This window comes from Diabrotica virgifera, chromosome 9, assembly GCF_917563875.1.
Source record: "Diabrotica virgifera virgifera chromosome 9, PGI_DIABVI_V3a".
In the NCBI taxonomy this organism is placed as follows: Eukaryota; Metazoa; Arthropoda; class Insecta; order Coleoptera; family Chrysomelidae; genus Diabrotica; species Diabrotica virgifera.
The window spans coordinates 93,869,557-93,882,462 of NC_065451.1; the positions used below are offsets into that span (position 1 = coordinate 93,869,557).

General features: G+C 35.0%; 1 protein-coding gene across 1 annotated transcript; it reads left to right on the forward strand.

Annotated features, from left to right (window-relative positions):
* The first annotated feature begins 10,831 nt into the window (after positions 1 to 10,831).
* On the forward strand, positions 10,832 to 11,596 carry LOC126891132 (activity-regulated cytoskeleton associated protein 2-like). Its single transcript, XM_050660312.1, has one exon. The coding sequence runs from the start codon at positions 10,832 to 10,834 to the stop codon at positions 11,594 to 11,596; it is 765 nt and encodes a 254-aa protein (XP_050516269.1).
* The last annotated feature ends 1,310 nt before the right edge of the window (positions 11,597 to 12,906 follow it).

Below are 12,906 nucleotides of genomic sequence, written 5' to 3' on the forward strand. Positions count from 1 at the left end.
ACCACAATAATGAAATAATTGGGACGTACACAAAAGTTTGGGGGGGGGGGGGTTAAGGGAACAAAACCCCCATAAAATTTTTATGGGGTGGACAAATTTCACTATAATTTTGTTTTAAGATGTTTCTGACATAAGAATCATACATGTCCGTTTTCAATAAAAAATCTCTAATAGTTTTCGATATATTGAAAAAAATCGATTTTCATTTTGTAACTTCAAATGGCTGTAACTTTTTTTATGAGCACATTTGTACTAAGGTAAGTTAGGTTCAATCGAACTATTTTTGACCCCAGAATGTGCGGTATAATTTATGACCAATCTTTTCGGGACACCCTGTATATCATCCATTAATTATATAGTGTCCCAAAAGTAGTGGAACGGTCAAATATTTCGCGAACTAAACATCGGATCGAAAAACTGAAAAATACGTGTTCAACAATTTTCAAAAATCTATTCAATGACACCAAACACCAACCCCCACTACACCCCCTGGAGGTGGGGTGGGGGGTAACTTTAAAATCTCAAATGGAAACCCCTAGTTTTTCTTGCAGATTTGGATTCGTTACGTAAAAGTAAGCAACTTTTATTCAAGACATTTTTTCGAACTGTGGATAGATGGCGCTATACCATTTATCTTGATACTATAGGTAAATTATAGAAACGGTCTAATATCTCGAGAAATACACTTCCAAATAAGAAACCAAAAAAAGAGGTTCTTAATATTTTTCGAAAACATCGATAAACATCAAAATGATACTCCAACCCACCCCCTGGAGACGGGGCTGGGGGTAAATTTAAAATGTTAAATGACAACCCCCACTTTTTATTGCAGATTCGAATGCGTCATGAAAAATTAAGCAACATTTATTCGAAACATTTTTTAAAATTGCTTATAGATGGCGCTAATAAATCGCATTTTTCCAATTAAAGCGCCATCTATCAACAATTCTAAAAAATGTTTCGAATAAATGTTGCTTAATTTTTCATGACGAATCTGAATCTGTAATAAAAAGTGGGGGTTGCTAATTAAGATTTTAAAGTTACCCCCAACCCCACCTCCGGGGGGTGGGTTGGATGGTCATGTTTAATGTTATTCGATAGGTTTTCGAAAAGTATTAAAAACTTTTTTTTTGGTTTCTCATTTGGAAGTGTATTGTTCGAGATATTAGACCGTTTCTATAATTTACCTATGGTATCAGGATAAATCGTTTTTCTCAATTATAGCGCCATCTATCCACAGTTTGAAAAAATGTCTTGAATAAATGTTGCTTACTTTTACGTAACGAATCCAAATCTGCAAGAAAAACTAGGGGTTTCCATTTGAGATTTTAAAGTTACCATCCTCCCCACCTCCAGGGGGTGTAGTGGGGGTTGGTGTTTGATGTCATTGGATAGATTTTTGAAAATGATTGAACACGTATTTTTCAGTGTTTCGATCCGATGTTTAGTTTGCAAAATATTCGACCGTTCCACTACTTTTGGGACACCCTGTATAATCCACAAAAATCGCCAAAATTTCGTGATGAACACCGTCATTTTATCATTTTCGTGCCGTCCGGCGTAGGCTGGCAATATATTTGCTTACTTATAATTACGCGAAAACAAAAAATAACCCAACCCCAATTTTTTTATATTATGTTTATCCGCTCCGAGCTTCGCTGGTATCGCCACCTACCTACAGGATTACTAGTATAACTTTTACCGGAAATTTTCTAGAAAGAAAAAAGTGTTGCCTATACTCTGAGTTTCGCTGGTATGGCTGCTATCGCCATCTAACGGTTGACTAGTGTTTCTATTTCAGCCGGAATTTTAAAGAGGACAGTAGAAAAGCAAATAATAGTTGTTTCAAACTTATTATTTAATTCTTATCGTGTAATATTTACAACGTAAAGAAGTAATTGGATTGTAATCGATAATTATTAGCAGTAAGTACAGAATTTATTATTCATTATGATTATTTTTAAGATTTTGCTTATCGTTTTGACGTTTATGTTGACAACTAATATTAGAAAAAATTTATTCTGCAAAAAAGTATAATAATTTAATATAATAATTATAGTATAATACTTCTTAAATATTAACTTATGAATGACAGTTAACGGCATTCTACGTTTGCTGTGATTGGTCGTTATCTTCACGCATTCAAATTTTGTTTCAGGATTGGATTGTAAAATTGAAACCGTCAAAATTCGAGAGTGTGCTAACTGATCCTTTAGCTCAAATTTTTCTACCGTTTTAAAATTAAAATTGTGTTTACTTACTTTTTTCTAATTGCATCAATCCATTTTTGTCGTTGAATCACCTTATGCTTAGCGACAGGAAAGTTGTAGAATACACAGTTGCTATTGTAACCAGTATTTCGACACTCTTTAATACAACAACTTTCGTGTGACATTTAAAAGCTAGACAAATTTCCAGTAAAGGTTTACAAACTTGTCACTACTGGCGCTCGCGAATTTGTAATTATCCCCTCTACCTACGAGCTCACAGCGTATATATCATCGATTAATTATATAATCCACAAAAATCGCAAAAATGTCGTGATGAACACCGTCATTTTATCATTTTCGTGCCGTCCGGCGTAGGCTGGCAATAGATTTGGTTACTTATAATTACGTGAAAACAAAAAATAACCCCACCTCAATTTTTTGATATTATGTTTATATATCATCGATTAATGGACCGTGATAGTGTGACGTCAAAACGTCAAATTTTTTTCCCAACAAAACAATGTCAATTGTCATTATACACGTGGCTTGTGTATGTTTATGTTTGTAGTATTTTTGTATTTTGTCTTTTGTTTTAGGAACCATCTGGAATAATGGCAAAAATATCAATTAAAATTAGTGAAATTGCAAACTTGTTTAAGGAGGAACCAAAAACACTTGTTCGTGCAGACAATGCATTAGAATCTGGCCATGTGCATAGTTTTGCTTTTGATAACCAACTAAAGGCAATAGCAGGAAAGGTTTTTGCTAGTATGAAAGATAAGAAATATGATGTGAAGGTAAGATCAAATAATTAGTGTGCAATATTATATAGTATAAAATATGTATAAAAGTGACTATGTTAAGTAGCTCTTTATAATTTTAGGTGTGTTTTTCTGAAGACTGGACTGTAGATTCTGTATCCTGTTCATGTCCTAGAGGCAAATATTTATTCCATCATATGGGATGCCTCTTATTGCATGCCAGAGAAAATGTTTCGGTAACTGATCAAGCATGTTCATGGGCAGCTCCAAAATCAACAGATGAAAGGACAATGAGAGTGTCTCACATGCAACCTTTATCGAACGGGAGTGGGAAAAAGATAGCGGCGCGTGATACAACCACGTTAACGACTGAGTTAAATAAATTAAAGAAAAATGAACTAATCGACATAATTGTGACGTTAAAAGTACCAGTGAATGTTGCAAATCCACAAGTGATTACCTATATAAATAAAATTGGTGAATTTATAAACAGCAAGAGCGACAATAAATCTTATGATTTGGTAGATAAGATAACCTGTTCTCACTGTGACACATTATCAGGCAGGACCATTACCATTAAAAAGGAACTTGACGCTGTAAGTAAACTTACATATCATCTAGAAAAAAGGTGCCAAGAACAAGAAGATCTAATTTTTCTCCTAAAACAATTAAAAGAGAATTCAGATTCACCAAAGATACATACAACGCCATCTACTAGTACTATTGCGAACTCCAAAACACATTATAAGACTAATTTAAATATTGCCGAAAAAAAGAAAGAAGAACACAAACAAAACTTTATGGGCAAAGCAGCAAAAAGTGAACTGGTAATTACTCAGAAAAAACCTGACGTAAATAAACAAGGGAATTCCCAAACAATAACAAAAACAGATGTTTCGAAAGGACTGCTTTTTGAACAAAACAGATTAAAAATGGATCAGTTCATTAATTTAGTAGAGGACGAAAAACTTATTAACGATGAAATACCTATAAATGAAGCAGAAAATGATCAAGAATGGAAAACTATTAGGCCTAGGCGACATCAGTTTAACGGACGAAGAAAAATTATAGTAGGTAGCAATAGAAATAGCGATGAGGTTAAGGGTGTTCCAAAAATTTCAACTCTACATGTTACAAGAATTAATAAAGAAACTACAACTGCCTCTCTAACCCAGTTAATTAAAGTGAATTTTCCTGAAGCAACATGTGAAATGATTCAATCGAAACATCCAACAATTTACTCATCGTTCAAAGTAAATATATGTTCAGGGAACTTCAACAAGGCCATGAATCCCGAAGTTTGGCCTCACGGAGCTGTTGTAAGCCGTTTTTTTTACCACAAGAAAAAACAGACAGAAGAAGCTTAGTTTTTGATCCAGATATTACATTATTAAATATCCCAAGTATTAGTCAGAAGACTGGTTTTAAATTGGATAAGTTAGAAGTATTCAATTCTCCTAATTTTGACACAGTTGGTAAAAATGTTTCAACTATCAATCAAAAAAGTTTTGGCTTACTTCATCAAAATATACAATGTGTATCAACAAGCATTGAAAAACTAGAGTTCTTCCTGCAGTGCGAAGGTCTACATAATGTATGTGTCTGTTTAACTGAGCACTGGAAATCTAAAGAACAACTAGAACTACACCATATAAATGGATTTTCTCTAGCTTCATCTTTCTTCCGTGACCAAGGGGAACATGGAGGGTCTTCAATCTATGTAAAAGAGGGTGTGGTTTGGAAGGAACGTTCTAATATATGTTCTCAATCTGAGAAATATAATTTTGAACTGAGTGCTGTGGAAATAGACTATTGCCTTTTTAATTGTGTTGTGTTGTGTATTTATCTGCCTGGACGTGGCTCTATTGATGTTTTTATGTCAAAACTGGATCTAATACTTGATGTACTAGTCTCCGAAGGTAAGGCTATAATATTAACAGGTGACTTTAATATAGATTTCAAATCAAATTCACTAAGTAAGCAGAACTTGGTAAATGTTTTAGATTCTTATGGCTTAACCGTAACTGTGAATGATTATACAAGAGTAACTGCAACTAGTAAAACTCAAATTGATTATATTGCTACAAACATAAATCACCAACAAAAAACAATGGTTGTGGAAGGTTTTATCTCTGATCATCGTGCGCAATTGTTCCAATGTAGCATTAACACAGACAATGATGCCTATATATTCATCCGTTCATATAGAGAAAGGAACATAAATCGTTTTGTTCAAACCCTTGAGTCAACAAATTGGTCAGAGGTATTTAATACAATTTCTGCTGAGGATAAATCATTAGCTTTTTTAAATACTATCCAAAATTACTTTCGGTTTCATTTTCCACTACTTAAATATAAACCTAAAAAATGTACACGTTCGAATTGGTTTACGCAGGAACTGTACAATTTAAGGGATCAGCTAAAACTTTTAGAAACGATCTGTCAGCAAAATAGTAATCTTAGGCCAGTCCTTCATTTAGCAAAGACAGAATATTCAATTAAATTAAAAGCAGCAAAAAGTAGTCACTTCATGAGACAGTTAAACGAATCATCAAATAAAATGAAATGTATTTGGCATTTAGTAAACTTAACAGTCGGGAAACAAAACAACTCAAAAGTACCTAGTGATAATAATAATAATTTAGCAGACAAATTTAACCACCATTTTGTTGAAATGGCTCCAAAGTTACTTGCCGCTTTGGATCCTACTAAAATAGGTGGGTTTACATCAGCATCAAAAAACCGTAATAGTTGTTCTATGTTTTTATATCCAACTAACCCACAGGAAATAACTAGTATAGTCGGAAGTTTTAAATCCAAACACAGTTGTGGTTTTGATCAGATTTCCCGTAAGTTATTAAAACAATGCATTCACGCTCTCGCAGATCCACTGACGGATATTTGTAATGCCTCTTTTCAACAAGGAATATTTCCTAGTATGTTTAAACTATCTATTGTAATCCCTTTATTCAAAAGTGGTGATAAAGATGACCTTAACAACTACCGTCCCATAAGTCTCTTATCTGTGTTTTCAAAGATAATTGAAACTCTGGTTTATACTAGAATAAACGCATTCCTAAAAAAGCATAGTGTCTTGCATAATTTTCAACATGGGTTTACATCTTCTAAGTCTACAACTACAGCTCTTGCAAATTTCGTCAGCTTAGTGTTGGATGCTTTGGACAGACGAGAGAAGGCATGTGGTTTATTTCTCGATTTGTCCAAGGCTTTTGATACTTTGGATCATAATTTGTTGCTAACAAAACTTGAGAGGATTGGTATTCGTGGTGTAGTTCTAAAATGGTTTACTTCCTACCTAGAAAATAGAAGACAAAAAGTAAAGATAACATCTAATGGACTTGTAAACGAATCAAACACATTGGATATCCATTATGGTGTCCCTCAGGGTAGTGTATTGGGTCCTCTACTTTTTATAGTATATATTAATGATATAGCTTTAGTAACTAATTCACTGATGGAGTTAACATCATCAGTTATGCGGATGATACCAACATTCTAGTCACAGCAACATCCGATCAAAATTTGCAAAATAAAACTACACAGATACTATCCACCATCAACAGTTATTTCTTATCCAACAAACTAGTTTTAAATGAAGAGAAATCAAAGTATATGATTTTCACGTCAAATAATTTATTAAACCATCAAGCCACTATACAAGCAGCAATAGATAAAACAGACTGCACGAAGTTGCTGGGGGTCCTGTTAGACAGTAATTTTAAATGGTCAAACCACATTTCTAATTTGAAATCCAGATTAAGTAGCGCATGTTATGCATTGAGAATTCTTTCACGTCTCTTTAATACATCAATATTAAAAACAGTATACTTTGCCCATTATTACTCAATAGCCAAATATGGCATTGAAGTCTGGGGTTGTACCGCTGAATTAGAGCAGATATTCGTACTTCAGAAAAGAGCTATTAGGATAATTTATAAAATGAAATTTAGAGATTCTTGTAGAGGCATCTTTAGACAAAACAATATTCTTACTATTCCTGGTCTGTATATATTTTCGTGTATAATGTATTTACATTGCAAAATTTATGAATTCAATAAATTTCAGTTTAACCATGTTTATTCAACAAGATTCAGAGACAATCACTTTATGCTTCCACAACATCGTTCTGTTTTGTTGGAAGGTAGCACACATTATGCAGCCATAAGTTTCTTTAACAAATTGCCAATAGATATACGAATGAATTTACATCAGCCAAACTTTCGGAGGTGTGTACATCAATACATTTGTGAGCTAGAGCCATATTCTAAAAATAACTTTTAAGTATGTTTTGTCATATTTATTAATTTATATACTTTTGTATGTCTGTAACTTTGACTGGTCTCATACATGTACTTTGTACAATGTCGCATGTGTAGAATAAATTTGACTTGACTTGACAGTACACAGGGTTGCTAAGAGTTTTATTGAACAATGAATGTACAGATTTTCAGCAGGACTTACGCCCTTCTGATGCAGCAGTAGGATTTTCTTGGCTGATGACTGGAGAACTACAACCAATATCTGAAAAGTGGCAAATTGCAGACGTTGAAGATATATTATTTAGTGAACCATATTTTGCAGCTTCTGATAAAGAAGATTACTTAAACACTATGTTGAAAATTGATGAAAACAAAATACAGAGTATAGCTCAAAACACTTTAGGACAATATGCAAATCCACATTGGCTTGAAATGAGAAAAAATAAATTAACTGCAAGCGTATTTGGTCCTGTGTTAGCTGCTTGTAGAAGAAATAGATTTCCACCCAGCCTTTTTAAAACAATATCAGGTAAGACTAGCAATTCATTGAATTTGGCTCATATAGTATAGAAATAATATTTAATCATATTGATGGCTTAAAACACACTTATTGTATGTCCGTGTATGTACTTTTTGAGAAAATCGACTTTAAATGTTTAAATTTCTGTAGTACAATACATCACACAGTTTTGATATGTCATTTATACCACACCAAACGTGTTAGGACATGCAATATCTGTGCAGGATGCAATAATAGAAAAAAAAATTGACATACAATAAGTGTGCTTTAAGCCATCGATATATTTTAACCAAGTTTTATGAAATGTCCAAACTACAGAGTAGTTTTTAGTACCTACAGTATGATAAAAAATTGTTGGTTTATTTAGAAACTCCATAAATGGTAACAAAGTATAATAATTGATTCAGTCATCTTAACCCTCCAGTGTCCACACTACAGTACTTTGTGCCGCATTTCAAAGTTTTAATAAGTTTTACCAATATTCTTTCATACATGCCACTGTCTATTTAGATATGTTCTAGTGACTATCTTTAAAATACTATCTGTGGCTATTGCATTTTCTGAACTGCATTTTCTGAACTGTTTTATCAGTTTGATATTAAGCGTTGAAGTGAGAGTTATTCAATAATTTTTTTTGCAAAAATCAAAGTGAGAAAACAATCCAGTGCCATGTGTGGTTTATAAGACTAATTCAATTATTTTGTATTTAGGTATTTTACTTTTGGGATGTTTGTGACTTTTTTTTGTAGTAAATGTTTTATTTGTTCAGATTACATTGTAAGACGAACTACTCGATTTTTTATTTTGCACCTGAGTTGTTACATTATGTTAAGTCGTACAATAAAATGTTAAAAAGAACGCTTTTCTTTTGTTATTCTAACAAATTTTGGATATTTTTAACATCTAATACCGTTTTTTATATGTGCAGCATTAGGTACCTACCGCAGTGTGTCCACTCTTGTAACTTTATGCAACGTGGCTACGTGAGGGTTAAAAACCACATATTTATATCCACCGAAGTATTTTTGAGAAAACCCGTTTTAAATGCAATAAAATTTTTAAGGGGCCAACAATTGTGGCTTGGTACTTACTTATATTATAATAGTAGAGGCTGGTACAAACTCAATGAAAAGTTATTTTTGACCAAATATGGATAATGTGGTTTTTAGAATGACAGATTCAACTGCATTACTTCACGTTTGCTGAAAATTTATGAAATCATGATTCTTATGATTGCAATTGACACCATTTAAAATGAAAGAAGTGGCTAAAAAAAATTATTTAATTTTTAGGTGCATACACGCTGAATAATATTAAAGCCATTCAGTGGGGAAGAGAACATGAAAGTGCTGGAATCCAGGCATTTGAGAAAAATGGGAAAATAGTGGAGATGACTGGATTTTGGCTACATGAGTGTGGATTTATTGGTGCTAGTCCTGATGGTTTGGTTGGTCATGAAGCAATCATAGAAGTGAAGTGTCCTTTTAAATACAGGGAATGTTCACTACTGGAAGCCATTAAAAAGGATTCTGGTTACATACTAATTGCTGATAAACAAGGAAATATTAGGATCAATAGAAATCATGATTATTATGCACAAATTCAAGGGCAATTATTTGTGACCAAGCGAACCTGGTGCTATTTGGTGGTTTGGACTCCAAAAGAAGTGGTAACAATAGAAGTAAAAACGGAAGACTTTTTGGAAAATTTCCGGCTTTTAAAAAAATTTTACCATCAGCATTACATACCATTTATTTTAGGAAAACATTTTTTTGATGCTTAATTTACCATCATCTAGTGTGACCAACTCCAATTCAGTCGAATTCGGGACAAGGCTGAAAAAAATTCCTAAAATCCGGGACTTTTGAATGAAAATCGGGCCATTTTTTAAATACAAGTTTAATATCATCTTTTAATTGATTATTGTAGCAAACTGAGCCGGCCCTGTCTTTCCACACCACGGCATGATCGACTGGTGTCGATTGTACCCGACCCCACTACCACATGGACTCGAGGTGGTGGTAGGTACTCGGAGAGAGGCCAGGGCATTTTCGGTCATTCGACAATTCAACACTCGAATCCAAGACGTTGAAAAGTGAAGACGTGTAATAAAGACTTTAACTCTCAGCGTTTCTTTAAATTTCGATAACTTAATGGTTTTTTTTGTATTAAGATTTTAGACTCAATAAAGTTTTAATCATAACATTGCAACTGGCGTCCAACGTAAAGCCTTTTTAAAATTAATATCGTCGTGTTAAGAAATAAGAATTGCAACGATTCCGCGTAACATTGAACACGTGCAGATTTACGGCAAAACATTCGCAAAGCAGGCTTTGTTTAGTTCACTTATCCGCATTGAAAAAATCCAATTGAAGACACCCGACAAAACATTCGCCTTATGGAGCTTTGTTTAGTAGTTGTTTTCATAGGAAATAATTAGCAAATTCTAAAATAAAGGTAATTGAAGACACCCGACAAAACATTCGCTATCTACGGCTTTGTTTAGTAGTTGTTTTCAATAATAATAACAAATAATATTCAAACTTGTAACTGAATAGTAAATTCAATTGAAGACACCCGACAAACATTCGCCTTTGTGGCTTTGTTAGTAGCTGTTTTTGGAAATTTTGAAATAATTTAATAAACGTGTTGAAGGCGACCAACAGAACATTCGCACTTGTGGCTTTGTTTAGTAGCGTTTTCAATACAAAAACGAACATTTCTACATATTACCTATTAACAAATATTTTAAACGTGTTGAAGACATCAGACGAAACATTCGCCTTTCGTGGCTTTGTTTAGTAGCTGTTCTCAACACACATTATATTATATTCACATTTTACTTTGGCTTGCAGATCGTGCAATAAAACATTCGCTAGCTTTTCATTGTTTTGTCAGCTCTGTACGTTTCAAACAAGCGTCGACAAGAATTCGCTTTGCGACGATTTGTATAATTGTGATAACCCGTAAGCGACGACTACACCAAACGTGGCCGATCCAAATCAAAACGCGACACTTAGAAGAAGTCCAAGATTTGCTGAAAATATGACTACTATAACTATGTCTGCGGATCAATTTAATGAATTACTTAGAACAGTCGCAGCCAGTCCAGGCACCAACAATTCCAGCGGTAGTTTTAGTAAATGCACCGCACGTTTTAGCGGTAAACGATGTCATAATACAGTTGAAACATTCATAACAACGGTGTCAATTTATAAAGAAATTGAAAAGATTTCAGAAGCAGACGCACTGAAAGGGTTACCTTTACTGCTTACTGACAATGCAGCTGTATGGGAACAAGGCGTCCAGAACGAAGCCAAAACCTGGAACGACGCTACCCAATTACTTAGAACAGCATTCTCACCATCTAAACCTGCACACCAAGTTTATGTTGATATATTTAACAACAAGCAACAATCCAACGAAACCATTGATGAATTCGTTACGCAGAAGAGGGCGTTACTCGCTCAACTGCCCCTCAACAGACACGACGAACAGACCCAATTGGACTTAATATATCGATTGCTGAGTCTCCACATACGGAAAAAAGTACCCCGAAATAAAATAACCACGTTCAGTGAGCTTTTAGATAAAGGCCGACAATGTGAGGAGATTCGCAAAGAAGCTATCCCAGATAAAGGAATAGACGAGAAACAAGGCACTTCAACAAAACGCAAGCCGGCACGATGTGGATTTTGCCACTTCAAAGGCCACACAACTGATGTGTGTAGAAAGCGGCAGACTAAAGAAAATGAAAAGCATCCCGATACCGACAAAGCACCTGATACGCAGAATTCAATGAAAGAATTGCCCCAAACCAAATAATGGTATCATATGCTATGGATGTGGCAAGGCCGGTTACTACAGAAGCAATTGTCCAGTATGTACAGCTTCGCGACCTAACGTAAACACCCAAGCTGTGAATTTTGACTCCTTCAATACACTACAAAGCTTAAGCACTCAAGTACCGACAATACCAATAACAGTACAAGGCATTCGAGGCATTGCGCATATAGACACTGCAGCCAGGACTAGCGTCGCTGGTAGATCTCTCTATGAGTGCTTGAAGAAGACACCATCTGTTATTTTCAAGAAATCGGAAGCTACGGTAACCCTAGCCGATGGTTCTAACCAAATGCAAGAGCTGCTTAGCACCACAGTTGAAATAGATATTGAAACCAGAACTTTTCAAATAAACTTTATAGTTCCACCGAACGCTTCAGATAATCGAACACTTCTGGGAATCGATTTTCTCGAGAAGGCGGCCATGACCCTACACATACCACAAAGGTGCTGTTCTTTTGCTGATAAACCAGACCAATTTTTTGAGTTTTTGGAAACGACGGATCATACTCCGAATGACAGACAACAAGCACCCTCAAAGAAAACTGTATATGCTACAGGGGTTAGGCAAGTAAGGTCACCGTTTCTCGACATTTTTACATCGCCATTACCGGAAGAGCAAAGTTATAATCTATGCGAGCTAGAACTACCAAATGTACCAACACAGATACCATTAAAAGAAGTATTTCAACACAATGACTTATATTCGCCAGATGCTATTGATTAAATATTCAAAGACTCGATACCTTCCCTATATAGTAGTCCACCTCGTGATCCTCGAAAAAGAAGAAGGTTCGAAATATTTGGCATAGACGTTGTATTGAATACGGAAGAAGCCTCCGGGCTGACCGAAGGACAAAGGGACATTTTCAATACCACGCTGCTACGGTTCCAAGACATCTTCGCTGAAGAAGGTCCGCCAACGTGCTATGCTCAGCACCGGATCAACACAGCAGATCATGCTCAAATAGCCAGTGCCCCTTACAGGCTGAATTCATCCCGCCAAGCGATCCTTCGCGACAAATTAGATGACATGCTAGCAAAAGGCATTATTGAAGAGAGTGACACCCCTTGGGTATCTCCAGTGGTCTTGGTTCCTAAAACGAACAACGATCTTAGAGTATGTGTAGACTACAGACGCCTGAACAGTATTACGATCCCGGATCACTACCCGTTACCTAGAGTCGACGATCTATTACACGCCGCAAAAGGTTGCCCATATATGTCAAGCCTTGACCTTCAGTCAGGATATTGGCAGATCGAGATCCACGAAGAAGATAGAAACAAAACAG